This window comes from Chrysemys picta, chromosome 5 (genome assembly GCF_011386835.1).
Source record: "Chrysemys picta bellii isolate R12L10 chromosome 5, ASM1138683v2, whole genome shotgun sequence".
In the NCBI taxonomy this organism is placed as follows: domain Eukaryota; kingdom Metazoa; phylum Chordata; order Testudines; family Emydidae; genus Chrysemys; species Chrysemys picta.
In genome coordinates, this window is record NC_088795.1 from 64459493 (window position 1) to 64477863 (window position 18371).

Consider the following 18371-nt stretch of genomic DNA (forward strand, 5'->3'; position numbering starts at 1 on the left):
AGCACTGAAACAGATGTACATTTTGTTTTCTTAGTAGACAAAGCAGCCATTGTGAAAGCTGAAGGATATCACCAATGGGTGGTAACGCTGACAGCAGAAAATCAAAGAAACCTTAGCACTAAGGCAACAGTATAACATAAAAAAATGTGTCAGCTCTCCGTGGCCACGCAGATTATCACTCACATCATGATGGAAGGTAAGAATTGTTTCCCAGTGTGGTGTTGACACTGTATGAGCTTTAATCTGTTGTTCTTTGCCTTTCAGATCTCTTGCTTCAGAACACAAACACTAACAAGATGACAAAAGCAGTATTTGAGCATTATATCTACTTGCAAACTAGCATTTCAAGTTCAAGTTTAGACATACTAGCACACAAAGCAAAATGAAGAGGAAGGCTGTGATTTTAATGGGGCTTTAACCTCTTTTGTTCTTTGACCTTTTGTAGCTCTCAGAATATATCAACACTTCTGTCGCATGAATTACCTTATCAGCTTAGTCAATGCTGATATAGCCATTTATGCATCCAATTACAGCTAGAAGCATAGATTTTGGGGCTTTTCACCCCATTTCCAGCTGCAGGTATCCCAAAGCACTAAGCAGTAAGGCCCAAATCCTGTGCGTCAGCACACAACTCAAGCACTGGGTTAATGCTAGTGATCACTGCAAAGGGGGAATGGAGAGAGGTAGCATCATGCCCAGACTGCAGAGTGACTGTTCAGCAGCTACTACTGCCATGAATCTGCCAAAACTCCCATGTCTCCCTTATCTCTGCTTTGTGGAGGGCCAAGGCGGGTTGGGATAGTCAGAGAAAAATGTGTTTTATTGAAATACAACATTTCATATTATATTTTTAAACTCTAAGTTTGCATATAATAAGACTTATCTTCAACATTCTCTTTTTCTCCCTTTTATAACTAATTCATTTCTTTGATAGCTGCTGGACTGACAGCTCCAGAACTGAAGGTTTTTTTCATAGCATAGGTGACAACATGCAAGCTTACGATTGCCCAGGAAAGGTCTCTTAATGGAACACTCACTAGGAGTAAGAGGGTAGTTCAGTCTCTCTGACCAGTCACTTCTTGGTCTTTCTACACAACTGGTCAATCAGGACCTAGCTAATGGTAATTTGTGGGCTGGTTTGTAATGAGATTGTAATGCAGAGGATAGACTTGATGAATGAGAGATAATAGGTAGGGTGGGGATAGGCCATGAAGGGCCTTGAAAGTAAACCAAGTAGCTTATCTTTGACAAAATCGAGGAAGAGCCAGTGGATGGCTGCAAACAGAGGTGTGACATGGATCAATGACAGGCTAGGAAAATGATCGTTGCAGCAGTATTCTGAATGCATATGAACAGGGCAAGACTGCATTTGTAAAGGCCAGAGAGAAAGATGTTGCAGTAAATCATGCCACAAGATAAGGGCCTGGGTGAGTGTTGTAGCTGAGTAGATAGATAGGAAAGGTCGTGTCTTAGAAATGGAATTTTAAGAAAGAATTGGCAAGATTTAGATAGAGCCTGGAGGGGGGACTTAGAAAAAACTCTGAGTTATAGATGATGCCAGGATACAGTCCTGAGTGACAAGCAGGATAGTGGCATTGGCCACAGCGACTGAGAAAAGAAGTAGGAGGGTAGGCTTCAGGGGGAAGATTAAGACTTCTGTTTTTACCCACTGTGCGCTTTAGCTGATGGCTAGACATTTACAAGGAGATGTCAGAGAGACCCTAAGGTTTTCAGAACTAGATCTTGTTGTGTTTCAAATAGTTAATTCTTTTATCTTCCCTGAGCACAACGCTTTTATAATAAAAAATTAGCTGCTGTTTGGGTATCAGCCGTTTCCTGTGTTTAAGTTTACCACAATTGCACCACAGCTACCTTGTTAGTGTCCTTTAGCCTCTCACATTTTTAGTGATATGAGTGTGCATTTCCTTTTCTGGAGAGATTAGAGGCAGGAAATGCTGTCCATTTTTATCTCCGATATGTCATGTATGGTAGAGAATTAAGAAGTATGACCTGTTGTTTTTTGAAATTCCCAAACCAAAAGGGCTTATCGAAGCCCCAGCTTTTACCACCTGTCAGACATAGTTCTCACACTTCATAAAACTGCCTCTCACATTGGTACCATTTTCTGTAACAGTTTGTTAATAAATTCCATCCAAATCTCAAAGTGTTTCACATGACAAGCTGAAGAATATCACTGATAAAGCATGCTTATGCTGCTTAGCAGCCCTCCAGGGACTGCCAGGTTAATGTTTTTGTGGAAGGAGACAGAGATAACATTCCTTAGCAGAGGATGCCAAGTCTACATAATTAAATGACAAGTACAGTGCAAAGGGCTAACAAGGAAAAGGTCCTGATGATCTGAGACAAACAATTTTTAGAGAAAGTTAGATTCACCTATTTCAAGATCAGTTTTAGTTCATTAGACCATATTGATATGACAAGTGCTAAATTCAGTCCAATTTAATGTCTGCCAAGAATAGGACTCCATAGTGAAAGAAGGTTTTTATACTATGTATCCATTTAATTACTGTTCATTTCTCATCCTTTGGCAGACTGCCACACATTAGGAGGCGTTTTTTGCCATCTCTTATCCATCCCACAACATCATACAGTCTATCTTCTTTACTTTTTTATGACTGATTTCTTATCTTCTCTATATTGCTGTATATTTTGTGCCAGGCCCTCAGCTGGTGTAAATCAATTTAGCACCACATGCCAATTACCAGAGTTGCACATCATAAGAACCTGGATGCAGTGAACAGGATATTATCTCTTGAAAAATCTTCGGATCAAGTTGCTCCAAGCTGACCAGTCATTCTCTGTGCCTTAATCTACAGTGTTAACATGAAGTGTCTATACCTATCATACAGCGATCACCAAGGAAGAGAAGGATGAACTTAACTTCACAGAAACATCACTAAGAGGACTAATGACAGTTTTCGTCATTCCCTGGGACACACCCACACGGTTGATCTATGCTATACACATACATTAGGAAGGAAGAGGATATCTACATTTTTATTGTACAAAATTTCATTGAGCTTTTCAATGAAAATAGGATTGGTACAATATGTGATCAATCACATCTTGTTCCAAAAAATAGAATTCATAGAAAGTACTTTGTAAAATTTTTATGAAGCTCCCTATAAACCTGAACTGATAATGCATAAGTTGGAAACAGCTTGTCTTTTGGACTCTTTCAAGTGGACATGGAGTCCAAACTGCTCCACAAAATTGAATCTTATCCATCTTTGGAAGCACAGAAGTAATTTCTCATATTCCTGTAGCAAAAGAAAATGTTGGCACATCTTGAAAAATTACAGCTTCCTTCATTTCACTGAGTACTAGTCTTACTCTGCATTTGTATCGTAACATATGGCAAGAGATGCAGATGTCAAGCCATTATGTATTTCATGTTAATTACTGATCTCAAATGTTCAAATTCTAAGCTGGATCATCCAAATTCTTCTATGAGATTTGGGGGTGGAGATGACTCTGGCGCCTGCTTAAAAATCTTGCAGTTCCCAGGAGACCTGTCTGGAGCCCAGAGTAGCAGCAGGAGTTGAGTGTCACCTGACTGGAGGCCCCATCTTCTGCTCCAGCTCATATCCCAGGCAGCTCCCCTGCCCACTCCATTGGAGTCATGCTGCCAGGCCTTCTCCGGCCCCAGTCCTTTAAAGCAGGTTCCTTGTCACGGAAGAATCCCTGGGGTTCCAGGGTATATTACCTTTTCAATCTCCACAGTGCCAGATGACATGATTTATGTTCCCCACCCAACCCAGTCCCCACCCCTTCCCCCATACAGAGCAAACCATCAATATGTCATGGGAAGGGATGGGATGGTGCTGTGCAGGCAATTGGCAGGACCCATCTGCATGAAAGATTTGACATCAGCAAGTGGAGTTTCCCCTCCATGCACAGAATTAGGGTCACAATCTGCTTTTGAATATGCTACTGTAAATTTGAAATAACCTCATTCAGTTAAAATCTTGTTCTTATTGACAATGTAATTAATTCAGTACTGTGGATTTATAGCAGTATAGGTGAGGGGAAAATTTGATCTAAAATATAGAAAAGTGTTAAGACAATCAAATACAAAATTATAATTAATCATAAGAGCTTCAGAACATAAGAATGACCATACTAGGTCAGACCAACAGTCCATCTAGCCCAGTATCCTGTCTTCCGACAGTGGCCAATGCCAGGTGCCCCAGAGGGAATGAACAGAACAGGTAATCATCAAGTGATCCATTCCCTGTTGCCCATTCCCAGCTTCTGGCAATTCAGATTCAGATAACAAGCATTTTGTCATTTTTTCTTCATTTAATAACTAGAAGATTTCTTATACAGAAATAATTATCAGAGGAGATACTGTACTTTTTAGAGGAAAATTTTCAATTTGTCTACCCACACATGGGTACACAAATTGGCATTAATACTCACAAATCAAGCAATTGTACATGTAAACACCAAACTGTACACACAAATCAGTATTTGTGTGCACAGCTGACTACTTTTTAGAAACAAGCTAAGGTATTTACATATATTTAAAGAGGCATTCCCAGAATGTACAGGTACAATCCAACTGGAAATGTGTCCCTTAATTTAGTCTCTCTCTATATACATATATACACACTGTTTTGAAATCATGTAGTTTATGGACAGTTTTTGAGCAATATCCTGTATTTTAGATAATATGAAAAAGAAGGAGGAATATTGCTCCCACTATGATGAGCAAAAATTCTCATCTTCTGTACTTCTGAAAAGAATCAAGATTATTAAACATGCTGGCACACTGCTGAGGAGATTCAAGGCATCTGTGGCCATGCTACTTGTTTTGTACTCTGTCTTTCAATACTATTAAATCTGTGATAGTCTCCTTAGTTTGTTTTATAATTCCATTTTATGTGGTTCTGGTTTTCAGACAGATTCAAGAATGACACAATCGCCTTCCTCCACCCACAGACCTTGGATTCCTGCCATTGGCTACACCCCTCCAACTAATGTGGAACATGAAGCTATGTCTGGTCCCATATGTCCATAAATGGAAGGAAGGCCAGCACAGATGATGTAGGAATGAATGAATGAAGCAAGCGTCCACAGTTTCTTTGCTGACTGTAGATCCCTAACACAGGCATAGCAAGGCTTATTTTTAATGGATTCATTTTATTCTGTTTTTCAGACAGGAGTGTCATTTCATTGTCAGGTTGTTGTTTTAAAAATGAAGTAAATTAATCTAACTATAAGCTTTATCCCAGCTGTTGAGGTGAGAGCAGATCTCTTCTGTCTGAGCATACTAGCAGCAAATAAACTATGCAGAATGTTTGTTTGGCTGAAACCACTGCATAAGTAGTTATATAAGTGCACTTGAAATGTTCCGAATTCTTTTGTTTACTGAGAAATCCTTCATCTTTTGTAAATTAAAAACTCAAAGTTATTCTTACTTCAACTATTCCGTATTCTTATGCCCTGTATCAATCATTATTCTTTGGATTATTAACAAAACTTTACTGAGTATCATGTTAAACAATTATAGGACAAATAATACCACAGATGACTGTTGCTTCCCAGGGTTTGTATTTATCATCACCCGTATTAGTAATAGTTCAAGGCCTGATCTTATGTCCCATTCTCATATCAGTACTCCTTAAAGTCAATGGGAGCATTTGCATGAGTAATGGGTATGCACTTCAATATGGCGTGCAAGATGAGGCCATTAAGCTGAAGGAAGGACTATATATAGAAACATTAAGGCACAGTGATGTTGGGGAACAATGTGCAGGTGCACCGCCCTACATAAATGCCAGAAAGAATTATTGCTGAAGTAGACACAGTATTTGGATCCCTGCATCTCAGAGAGTGCTGTTGATCACCCTTGGAAAGAGTAATGTCTTTTCCCCTGAGTGGCTAGCCATGGTTCCACACACTCTCTATCCTCCCTCACCCAGTTTGGAGAAGTTAGCACTGCAGTGTCATTAGCCTCACAGAGACCTTACACTCTGTGGAAGCTGCTTAGGGTATTGGCACTGCATTTGGCAAAATATACAAAATGTGTAACACACATACGTGCACACAAACACACACACGCATTGGATAGTATCCAGGGAAAGAGAGAACCATACAGAGAGCAATAGCAAAAAACACTATGAGTTTATTCAGGATGCTGGAAAATTTGTATAGCGGGGGTGCTGAGAGCCATCGAACCAACCTGTAAACCCTGTATATGATCGAAACCACTTCAAGCCTGGGGTGTGGCCATAGGTGCTGGAATAAGGGTGCTGGGGGTGCTGCCACACCCCGTGGCTTGAAATTGTTTCCATTATATACAGGGTTTACAGTCTGGTTCACTGGCTCTCAGCTTCCTCCCATACACATTTTTCCAGTACCCTTTGTTGCACCAGCACCCCCAGCATCTCTTGTTCCAGCACGTATGAGTCCATTAAAAAAAATCAAAATCCTTTCTGAATTCCATTTATTTCTCCTCCTTGATCACTACCTTTCCCTAGGCTTTGGCTCATCTGGTCCAGAAGTTAATGCATAATTGAAGGCATGATTTTCCTCTCATGCCAGCAGAACTCCACTGGCATTATTTCTGATTTACACTTCGTTAAATGAGAGTAGCATCAGCTGTAAGTGATGGAATTCAACTCATTTAAAACTTTTTAAATTAAAAAAACCATACAACTGTATTTAAATTTCTCATAATGGAAAAATATTATTGTACATACATTATCAGAGATAGGTACGCATAGAAACATGAAACATGCCCACTATCTTCTTTCACTTCCAAAGAAAAAAAATGTCTTGAATGTCTGTTGAGTACTAGGAGGCAGTTATATTTTTATGGTATTCAACACTGATTTATGTTTTATTTCTGGAAGCATATTAAGAACTAGGAAAAGTCTTATTCAAGATGAATAGTGGATAATGTCTCACTTTCCCAATACCCCTCTGTTCAGAAATACTTCCACTGGTGTGAGTTGTCATAGCTTTTTGAAGTCAACACAGCTACAACAATTTAAACCAGTTGAGGATATGTGCCATTGATGTTCTATGATTTGTCCCATATCTAACGACAAAGTATCTTCTTGAAGAACAGTGGACATTCTTAATGGAACACCAGAGGCTACATTTAGAGCTAAGAGAATACTAGAAACAACATTTTCTGTTCTAATTTTAACATTCATTCCCCTTCTATGTTTGCTTTCTGTCAGAATTCTAGAAAATGAGTTTATTGCCAGGAACGTTTGCAGAAACAAAAACATTACTCTAATATAGCAGAATATACACAAAGTTAATATTGAATTTATAATCACCATTAGCTGCACTGGAAATCTGATTCTTGGAGTTGGATTCAGTCCAACAGGGAACAGGAGCCTATCATGTGATCCATAAGTACCAAACAATTCAAATGGCAAATATTTTTTACACTTAAAAAATGGCACACAAAACAATCTGTAGACCAATTTGGACAATCTGGGGACAAAAAGAGAGTCAGATGTGGTCCAAATAAATCATTAGGGAGGAAGTATTTGTCTGAACTGAATTGTTCAAAAATGAGTTTATTCACACACTAACATTGGCATTCTCATGTTTGTTACAACATTATAATTTTAATCTTGGCGTATTATATTCTGTTGGATTCAAACCATGTATTTGTCCTTCCCAAGTGCTAGCATAAGCAGGCTATTGATAACTGGTTATTGATCAATTATTAATTGATTACCAGTAATTGATAACAATTTAACTATGATTATATGTTTATGTCTATATGTTTAATGAGAGGGGTTCTTTCAAATCTGGATTAGTTTAATAATTAACAAACCTCCAATAAATCATCTTTGATTGAATTTACTGATGTAACAGTTAGTAAAGACAGCACACACAGAGAGAGGCATAGTTACCAATTACTGCAGAAGACCTTCCCCAACGCCCGTAGTTCTCTCTGACAGCCTGCGTTCAATCTCCAGATGGTCTTATTTTCTCTTGATTTCTTAGGGTAATTATATCCTTATTACTCTATTGTTTATCATTCCAACCCTTATCTATTTATTCCTTTTGGTACATTCTTCTTATCTCAGGTTATTTTCTAAGTTCCTTATTCCCGTGTAATGTTCCAACTACCTCAACACCTTATGGTTAGTTATTATTTATTTCCTTTGTTGAGGTAATGATATTTCTTATACCTCTTGCACACTTTTGTGTTTAATGTTACTAAAATATCTGTTGCAGCAATTTCAAAATATGCTAAAGATTACTGCTTAATAAAATTTCACTCCTTAAAGTTAGCTTAACTGCAAAGTGTCATGGGACTCTTGTTTCCAGGCAAAACTTACATTCTTTCTTTGACCTGTTTTAAGTGTCAACAAGGCCACTTGCTTGCCAAAGAGCTGAATTTGGTCCCTAGATTTCACAATATCACATACGCAATACAAAAAATACCAGCCATGGGAGACACTGGAAGTTTGCGTGTTCTAAAGAAACAAAAAAGAAAGAATGCAACTCCATGAATTAATGTTCTCTATTAGAGGTGTGGTTATACTTTGAGACTGGGACTTTCAATCAAAAGTGCTCAGCATTGGCTTAAGTTTGCTTCCATTTAAATCAATGTTAAAACTTCCATTGACTTCGGTAAGAGCAGCTGTCCAAGTCTGAGTGCTTTTGAAAACCCCACTCTTAATTATGAAATACCATGTAAAAGAATCAAATGGAGACAGATCTGTCCTTAACTGAGAGAATAAAGAAAGTTTAGAAGATTGAGAATCCAATATTTGTATTAAATTATTGCATTGTTTATTACACTGCTTAGACATCTTTGTTAGAAGAACACAGCAATAAATGCATTTAAGAATGATTTTAGAGAAAGTTAGAGAACTGGCACTTTTATACTATATAACATTTTTTTCAAATGTCTAAAAAAACCAGGCTTACCTGGTTACTGTTATGTTTTGGAAATTAAAAGAATTTTAAAAGAAAAAGCAATTTTGCCATCAGTTCTTGCCTTATATAACTGTAATTCTTAGCGTTAGGGGAAAAAAAGACTTTCATTCACTCATGGGTGATACTTTGGCTCCATGTGCATTTATATAGGTAAGAAGAATTTTGGCACGCCTTTCTACCACATCAATAAGTTTTTCAATTCCTCGGCGACCTCCTTGGCTCTCCCAATATACTTTGTCAAGGAACAGAGACTGAAGAAGCTTCTCTCGCAAGCGCTGGCTTTTCAGCACTGAAATTGCAGATTCAGGGAACCTGAAAAAGTGTGAAGGAGTTTATCAGCCTTGGCATCACTCTGAACTACAATATTTATGTTGTAGTTTAACAACCAATTCCATGGATTCATCAAGGTATTTCAGTGCATGCCTATCTGTATGTACACAGTCCTATTTATTTCTACTGACATGCTTAAAGTTAGACACCACAGCACTTCGGTGAGTTGGGGTAATAATCACTGATCCTGGCACTGATTCTCCATTCTAGCCAACCAGCTTAACAGCTCAGGATGGGGTGTTTATAGGTGGGTGCACACCCAGATTCTGGGACTATCTGGGCTGCTAGGGATCAATCAGGCACAGAGATATCCTGACCATACCCAGCGTTCTCATGGCCAGGAAAGGGGGGGATGTAAGAGCTGCTATGGAAACTCTATATCACCAAATGAGACCCCTATTCAGACTCTCCAATGTCCCAATTAAGGCAAGTTTTCCACCACAGGAGTTACCCAAATGTGCGAATGAATCAAGCCCACATTACTCAAAACTATCCTAAAATCTCCAGGCTTTTTAAAAAAAAACGTCTAGATTGTTTGAAATTTCGCATATCAATAGCAGCTATAACTGTACACTGGACATATTTGCAAAACGTTAACTGGCCCAAGAGCAACTCAGCAAAACTCATTAGCTATTGTTAAAAATGCTAATAGCCACTGTTCACCCGCTTTTCATTCAGCTTCCCCTTCAAGATTAACTTCTTTTGAAATACCCACAGAAGTCAGTCAAAGATACCTTTTATTTATATTGCTTTAAAGTGAAGAAGAAACATGATTCCACCACGATAAACACTTGCCCTAACTAAGTAATCATGGCATTTTAGGGCCCTTGTTTATAATGGGTTTTTTTCCTTTTTTAAAGCAGTGTGAACTCCAGGTGTAAATGCATGGCAACCTATATAAATGGGGCTTGCACTGATGCAATTTATTCCAGTAACTGACAGCATGCGGTGTTTCTGCATTGGGGGCTTACTGCAGTAACTTACCCATCTGCAGAGTGTCTACATTAGAGGTTTCCACCGTGTAATGACACCAATGAAGTTATACTGGTGCAGATTTTCCTAGTCTAGATAGGCTTATTGATCTCACACCTCCATCCTCCTTCATCTCCCTTTTGTCAGTCATGCCTTTGTAGGCAAGGATCTTGCTGTATCTGTTCTATAAAGCACTTAGCATACGTGTGATGCTCCAAGTAATAATAATATCTGCCTAGACACAAAAGTATGTATACCCGTACCTTAGTTTAGTCAAATTTCCCTATGGAGGAGACATAAAAGAGACACTGGGGCTACTGCAACAATGTCTTCTTTTTTGGGTGGGGAAAGAAAAGAAAGCTTCCTCATCCCATTCACAACCTCCTAACCCCTGGGGACATCCTTAGTGCACAGCCCTTTCATTCAGGCTATGTGTTGAGGAGCGAGAGAGGAGAGACTTTGATCCTAAATGAAAAGTTAGGAAAAGCCTATTGAACCCTATTAAAATTTTTAGGGATATCCTAAAACTTACTCTTTGATTCCTTGTAATATTTTGAAATCCAGATTGTCTTCGCTTCTGTCAAAGAAACCTTTATTATCTATAAAGACCAAGTGCCTAGGGTCATGCCTTCTCTGAATAATGTGTGTCAGGTCAACAGAATCTTGATCTTCACATTTCAGCTTCAGTCCTTTCTGAACACAGGAATCCTCCTTGCGAGGTTTGAACCCACAGCAATTTCTGTCCAGTCGATTGTAGATCTGGAAATGAATATAACATATGACCAAAATGAAATGCAACAGGGTGCAAAGTTTGACTCTTAGCTATACTGGCCGGGATGCACAAAAGGAGCTTGGTGCCCAAGTCCCAGTTTTAGGTTCCACTGTGGTGACCAAAATGCCCACTGAACCTTGTAGGCACCTAAACTTTTGCAATAGAAGGTCCTCAGAAGCCTACATTTCTGCCTCTGAGCATGCACACTGCTGCTTTCTTTTAGGCGTCCAGGTGCCTATCTCCCACCTTAGCCCCAGAGCAATTCACAAACCAGGAGAAGCCAGGTGTTCAATCAACGGAATCACATGAAGGTGACTCTGAGCACACCTACCAGATTGGACCACTTAGGCAAGTTCACACAATACAGATGGGGGGGAGGAGGGAGAAGCAAGATCTCCCTCATAAGTTTTAGCCTTGGTTATGATACCCGCTGGGATATGGGACACCACCAATCAGAGTCTGCCAGGCACTTGAAGGGGAGAAGGGATTTGAACAGGGATCTGCCACCTGTTAGATGAGTGGTCTAACCACTGGGCTATGCTGAGGTGGTGCACCCTTCAAGTCTCCCTGTGGAAGGTGTTCCACTGTGACTAAATAAAGAATCATTGAAGCAGGGGGACTGGATCTCCCACATCCTCGGTGAGCACGCTAACCACCAAGCTATTGAGTCACTCACGTTTCTGCTCTCCCTCTCTGTTCCAAATGACTCTTTAATTATTTAATCTAGAATGCAACAACATCACAGGAGAGACGAAGGGAGCCTCACATCAGACTATCCCACGGCCAATGGTCAGAGCACTCACCTGTGAGGTGGCACATCCACAGGTGTGGGGAAAGGGGGATTTGAATCAGAGGCCTTCCACATCCCAGATGAGTACCCTAAGCACTAAGCTAAGAGTTATGAGGGAAGGGAGTGGTTGGCCTCCTTTCCCCCCCCCCACCACCACCACCAGCACCACAACACTGGCTTCTTGCAAAAATGACAGAGGCACCTAATTCCAAAGAGGTTCCCCAGCTGTGAAATGCTAGTAGCGATAGGTGCTTCCCTGTAGCCTGGACTAAGGCCTTTATCTCATAGAGGAGGGAATGCTTACCACACACCCCTCTTGTCAGCATATCCCATTGGCTAGCTTAGGTGTCTCCTTACCTAATGTGATGGTTTTTATGAATCACATAAAGGGACCTATCTCTCCCCATTCATTGTATAGGAGCTTAGGTAACAAATTTGGACTTTGTGAATCACATTTAGGCATCTAGAAAATCAAAGTTAGGCACTGTGATGCTCAGCATCACCACGCCTAACTCCTGGTGTGGATCCAGGCCATCTATTACTTAGACTTGTCGGAGTCTGGAAAAAACTATCATTCCTTACTAAACAGCATCCCAGGTTCATGAATACAGAGCAAACTTAATTAAAATCAGTTGGGGGGGGGGAGAGGGAAGAGCTCAGTATTGATCCTCCGCAATTCATCTATTATTAAAACCCATTCCTAGTCTCCATGTTGTACCTATAGGTCCTGATTCACTCCTCTGTTATTCCAGTCTTGCACCAGTGTAACTCTATTAAAAAAAAATCAATGGAGTGATAGCAGAGTCAAACCTGAGTAACACAATGGGGAAATCAAACCCAAGATTTTTCAGAAAGCAGCATCTTCTTTAATTCTCTGAGCTGGAATATAATAGAACTGATACAGACTTAAATACACTAAGGAAAGGATTGCATCATATAGTGTGTTATAGGCAAAGTAATGTACTCAACAGTTAAGAAATGCCAGAATGAAGGTTGCCTGTGCAGCCTTAATTCAGCCTTGTTTTGTGAATGCATTATGATACAGTCTTCTTCTACATGCTACTTTTTCTGCAAGACCTCTGTCTCATTCAGTGCACAGGACAGATGGTGATCAATTAAATGAGTACCTATTCAATATTTAGTTTTATCATCATTGTTCAAGTTGCGGCCCTCAGACTGATTTGCTGCACTGTAGTCAAACCCTGCTGTGAATACAGAATTATCAATTTCCTCATGGATATGGTGCTTTACAAAACATTCATTTATCTTCATAACATGCCAGTGAGGTGAGGTGATATTATTATCCTGATTTTACAGAGGGGGAACTGAGGTACAGGTTAAAAAATGTCCATTTATTTTGTAATTTATTTATGTAATTACAGACAGTATCAAAATGCACATGCACAAGGGGTCTGAATTAAGATTCAGATAACTCTAAATCTGACATGTCCTAACTTTTGATTGCTTGACTTTGCAACTTTAATGTTTTAGTGTAGCTGATGTATTTTTATATCTTGTGTATTTAATATATTTCTCTAGTTTTAAATAACTGACATGGTGGAGATTTTACTTGAAAAAAACTATTCCATGGTCTAGCAGATTGCACTCTTACCACACTTTTCTTGATATGCAGATTATTTTTCTCTTTGATCAATGTCATCCTATTAATCCTTCGTATATCTACCAGGACCACCCTGCATAATCCCCCTGCTTCCTTGACATTTACACATTTCAGCTACTTGTAACCTGTTACCATACCTCATACCTCTCCAGTCATCATTTAACTAGGCTACATATATTTACTTATTTTAATCTGTCCTCATTAATCCCTTCAACTACTGTCCCTTGTTCTCTGAATTCCCTCCAATTTCTCTGCATCTTTCATCTCAGTTCAAACTCAAACTTACAGTATTACACAAAATCTTCCCACAAATGGAAATTTACTCCTTTGATTTTTAGTACCACTTGTGCTACTAGTTACTCTCCTAAAACTCAACCCAGGAAGTCCTTACATGGGTATGCCATACTCTAGAGTGCATGTGACTATTTGTGTGATTTATATGATGTGCTCAGGTGAATAAGAGGCTGCAGGATCAGGCTCTTAATTAAGATACTTTTTCCTATAACCAAAGTAAGAAGATTTCCGACTTTAGAGGGAACAAGGGCAAGCTAGCTGGCAATAGCTAGGATCAGGAAAACCTCAAAGTGAATGAAGGGTAGCCAGTCACCATCTCTCGCACAACTAGAAAATGTGAGTATCAACATGTTTGAAGTTATTCAGGCAAACCAATCTGCTTACTAGTACTGGAATAGCTCAGAGGTTAATACTCAAATGCAATACTTGCAAAGTGGTTAGAGAATTACTAGCCAACTGAAGGCTTCTCAGTCCATTTACATGCAATACATTGATCACTTTTACTAGTGATGAATACAATCAATTATGTTAGTCATGTCACCTCGGGTTCCCTTGTTCATCTGTCCCTTTTTATGGATTTTTCATGTATCCATGTTCTCCTGTTGAAATGTCTCTAAAGATAGCTGTATGTTCAAGTACATCCTGAGAAAGTATGAATTGTGCAGAATGAGCAGATCTCAAACACATATTCAGCTGCTTGGCATACACTTCTGACAAGCGGCAGGGCATTTGGTGGAAGTGTAGGATACCCCAGATTTGTAGCCTGCCTTGTAAAAGTGATTTGCTTCCTTTTTATTTCATGAATGGCTCAAGCCTGCTGCATCTCATCTAGTAGTTAACATTTATTTCTGGATAACAGCAGAGATAACATAATATTCATTGCTAAATTGCTGTCTTTACGCTAGAAGATACTAAAATTAAAAATTAATAGATACTTCTGTGCATCAACACAGGAACCATGCTATCTTTTACACCATTAAATGTGAACACATTAGCATTTTTAGATTAACAAATCAAAATCCATTTAAAATGCTCTGACACACACTGTGCTATTCCTATAGGGTTATTGCTATGTTTAGGATCAATATAATCCACATATGACTTTATATCAGATTACAAGCATTACTCACTCATAGTAGGACTGAGATGGAGTCATTATACAAATGACAACCTATTTTAGGCAGAAAATTCACGTTCTATAATTACCACAAGCAGCATTGGATAAATATAACTCAAAACGTGAAACATCCATTCGTCCTGGTCAAAAACAAAAACTTGTGAAGGACAGAGATAGACTGTGTCTAATCAAATGCAATGATTTCTACATTTTAAAAAACATGACTTTCTAGAATGTTGAATTGTATGAGAGATGAAATTCTGCATATAAACAGGGGTTATCGTAGCTTCTAGATGCAGGTGCCTGGTGGGGGCAGTACAGACATGCACTAAACTAACAGGACCTCCTGGAGAAACAGCGTAGCCACATCTCCATATTATGTAGGAGAAAATGAAAGATGTGCCAACTCATAAGAGGGTGTATCATGAAGTTCCCTCCACATCCAAGCAGCTCTGTTGGCCAATGTAAGGAATGGGTGGGAAAGTATAGTCTTGAGGTGTCTAGTGCTGCTATCCCTAATTCTCACTGTGCTCAACTGGTTGCAAGGGCTGAGATTATGACTGAACCCTAAAATGGGGAAACATAAGCAGGAGTAAGTCTCCTTGAGCCCTCCTACTCCTTGCACACCTGCTCAGTGGTCAATTATAGCCTAGTCCATGGGATTATATTTGGTCAAAGTATGAATTTAAAATATAGTTGACCAAATTATTCCCTTAGTTACATCTCAATGTATTACATGGGTTGCATACTGAGGATGGAAGAATTATGGAGAGCAGCCTGTTCTGCATAGCGTAAAAAGAATCTCAGAAATCAGAGATTGAAAACACTTATTAGGTGGTCTAATGCAAGGATTGATCCCTACAGTATATATGTAAGAAAATATTTTCAAAATGGTTGTGATGGTGATGGATACACATGCCTTTAGTACTATTTTGCACTGGTGTACTAGTATGGATCAGAACTTTAGTCTTTTGTGGGGTTAGGATGTTGCCCTAAATCCGAGTTTAAGTGGGGCAATCTCATTTTTCAGCCTACCCCGTTATAACTGCCAGCAGCTGTCCTGTTTCTTCACACAAGCCCAAATCTTCATTCACCCATCAAGGTCTTAAGTGGAGTTCTCACACTGGGAAAAATCTACAACTATCCAGACTTCAGTCAGTATGAACAAACTGCCAGCTCCTTTTGATCCACCAAGTTACATGGCAGAAAAAATATAGACAGAGGGACCAGGCTTAAGGGGAGGAAATAGTAGCCCTGCTACAAAGATGAAGTAAATGGACTAAGTCAAGACATGGACTGCTGTGAATGGATTAAGTAAAGGCATGGGTTGATCTGTGAAGTGTTCCTATCATCTATTCTTTTTGTGTTTGTGCCTGTCTGCATTAAGGACTAAGGTTATGATTATACAGTCCTTAGTCATGTAATGTAATTTGCCTGATCTCCATTGACAAGCCATGGCTTACATAATGCTTATGTTTTTGTTATCAGGTGCCTTATCTCCAGTTTACCTTTGAGCTGTGTGTGAAGAGTTGGCAATCAGGTTTGTAAATTTGGTTCATGTCCACTCTTAGCTACTTCCTGCTTTGCTAAGAGCAAGATTTGGTGCTAGGTGTTTGAAACCTACCCCAGTCTTCTATTTTAACTTCAAATCACTTCTGAGAAGAAACAAACTATTAATGAAAGGGAGAGAGATGTTGGGAGTACATGTATTTCTGATTATGAAAATATTCAATCACTTGTTAGAATATGTTTGAAATCTTTGAGACTGAAGTTTTGATCCAAAGCCCATTAAGTCAATGGGAGCCTTTCCACCGATTTCAAAGGGGTTTGTGGTAATCAAACTAACTCATGGGATTAAGTCCCTTACTCCACAAGTAGCTCACTGCAAGGAAAATGAGTAGGAGCAATAAACACTTTTGATGCCAGTAGAAATTACTCAAGTTTCACTTTTCTGATTACCATGTAATAAGAACTGGGTCTAGCTCATAGCAATATCTTACTTAGCAAAAGAATGGGGACAATTATAGAAGCATGGAAATGTAGTACTAGAAGTACTAGAAATAGAAGTACTATTTATCTAGTCCAGTCCCCTACACTAAGTCAGGATTCAGTATAATCTAGACCAGCCCTGACAGATGTTTGTCTAACATGTTCTTAAAAACCTCCAATGACAGCGATTCTTCATCTCCCTAAGTAATCTGTTTCAGTTCTTAACTACCCTTCCAGTTAAGAAGTTTTTCCTGTCTAACCTAAATCTCCCTTACTACAACATAAGCCCATTACTTCTTGTCCTGTCCTCAGTGGATAAGGAGAACAATTTATCATTCTCCTTTTTATAACAAACTTTTATGTACTTGAAGACTTATGTCCCCTGCCGTCCCAGTCTTCTCTTCTCCAGACTAAACAAACCTGATTTTTTTCAATCTTTCCTTGTAGGTCATGTTTTCTAGACATTTAATCATTTTTGTTGCTGTCCTTTGGACTTTCTCAAATTTGTCCACATCTTTCCTGAAGTGACAAGGAGTCCGGTGGCACCCTTAAGGTGCCACCGGACTCCTTGTTATTTTTGTGGATACAGACTAAGACAGCTACCCCCTGATACTTTCCTGAAGTGTGGTGCCCACAACTGGACATAATGCTCCAGTTGAGGCTTAATCAGTCCTGAGTACAGTGGAAAATTTGTTTCTCTTGTCTTGTTTACAACGCTCCTACTAATACATCCCAGAATGAAGTTCACTTTTTTAGAAAAATGTTACATTGTTGATTCATAATTAGTTTGTGATCCACTATAACCTCCAGATCCTTTTCTGCAGTGCTCCTTCATAGCCGGCTTCCCATTTTGTATTTACGCACTTGATTGTGAAATCCTAGGGATGTGTGAAAAGTGCATACAAACTTCATAGATTATAAAGCCAGAAGGGACAACTGTGATCTTCTAGTCTGACCTCCTGTATAACACTGGCCATAGAACTTCCCTACATTAATTCCTGCTTGAACTAGAGCATCTCTTTTAAAAAAAATATCTGATCTTGGTTTAAAATTTTCCGTTGATGGAGAATCCACCACAATCCTTGGTAAATTGTTCCAGTGGTTATTCACCCTCACTATTAAAAATGTCTAAATTTGTCTTGCTTCAACTTCCAGCTATTCAACTCTTGGCATCTCTCTGTTATATCTTGTTATACCTTTGCCTGCTACAAAGAGCCCTCTATTATCAAATTTCAGTTTTGTGCATAGAGGTATTTATATGTCAGGATCAAATCGTCCCCTAATCGTCCCTCCTTGATAAACTAAATAAATTCAGCTCCTTGAGTCTATCAATATAAGGTATGTTTTCAATTTTTTAAATCATTCTTGTTGCTCTTCTCTGAGACCCCTACAATTTTTCAACATCCTTCTTGACTTGTTGACACCTGAAACAGACACAGTATTCCAGCAGTGGTTGCACCATTGCCAAATACCAAGGTAAAATATCTTTACTTTACTCAATATGCCCTTGTTTATACATCCAAAGACCGCATTAGCCATTTTGGCC

At 39.1% G+C, this 18371-nt stretch overlaps 2 protein-coding genes and 1 long non-coding RNA gene across 3 annotated transcripts in view; 1 reads left to right on the forward strand and 2 right to left on the reverse strand.

The window, feature by feature from the left end:
* Nucleotides 1-7454, reverse strand: part of LOC101943306 (uncharacterized) — a 146538-nt gene extending 139084 nt beyond the window's left edge. The window contains exons 1-2 of the mRNA XM_065596489.1: nt 7317-7454; nt 184-288 (exon numbers count right to left, since the gene is read on the reverse strand). The gene's annotated coding sequence lies outside the window, so the exon portion shown is untranslated. The remainder of the gene's footprint in view (nt 1-183; nt 289-7316) is intronic.
* LOC122172355 (uncharacterized) lies at nt 1-8163 on the forward strand. The gene is made up of 2 exons (XR_006172604.2): nt 1-196; nt 4925-8163. It is a non-coding gene; the product is annotated as an uncharacterized LOC122172355 (long non-coding RNA).
* The window catches only part of GASK1B (golgi associated kinase 1B), a 23424-nt gene continuing 12584 nt past the window's right edge, over nt 7532-18371 (reverse strand). Inside the window, exons 4-5 of the mRNA XM_024106220.3 lie at nt 10775-11001; nt 7532-9252 (exon numbers count right to left, since the gene is read on the reverse strand). Coding sequence (XP_023961988.2) covers nt 9045-9252; nt 10775-11001 — 435 coding nt within the window. The 3' untranslated portion in view covers nt 7532-9044. The remainder of the gene's footprint in view (nt 9253-10774; nt 11002-18371) is intronic.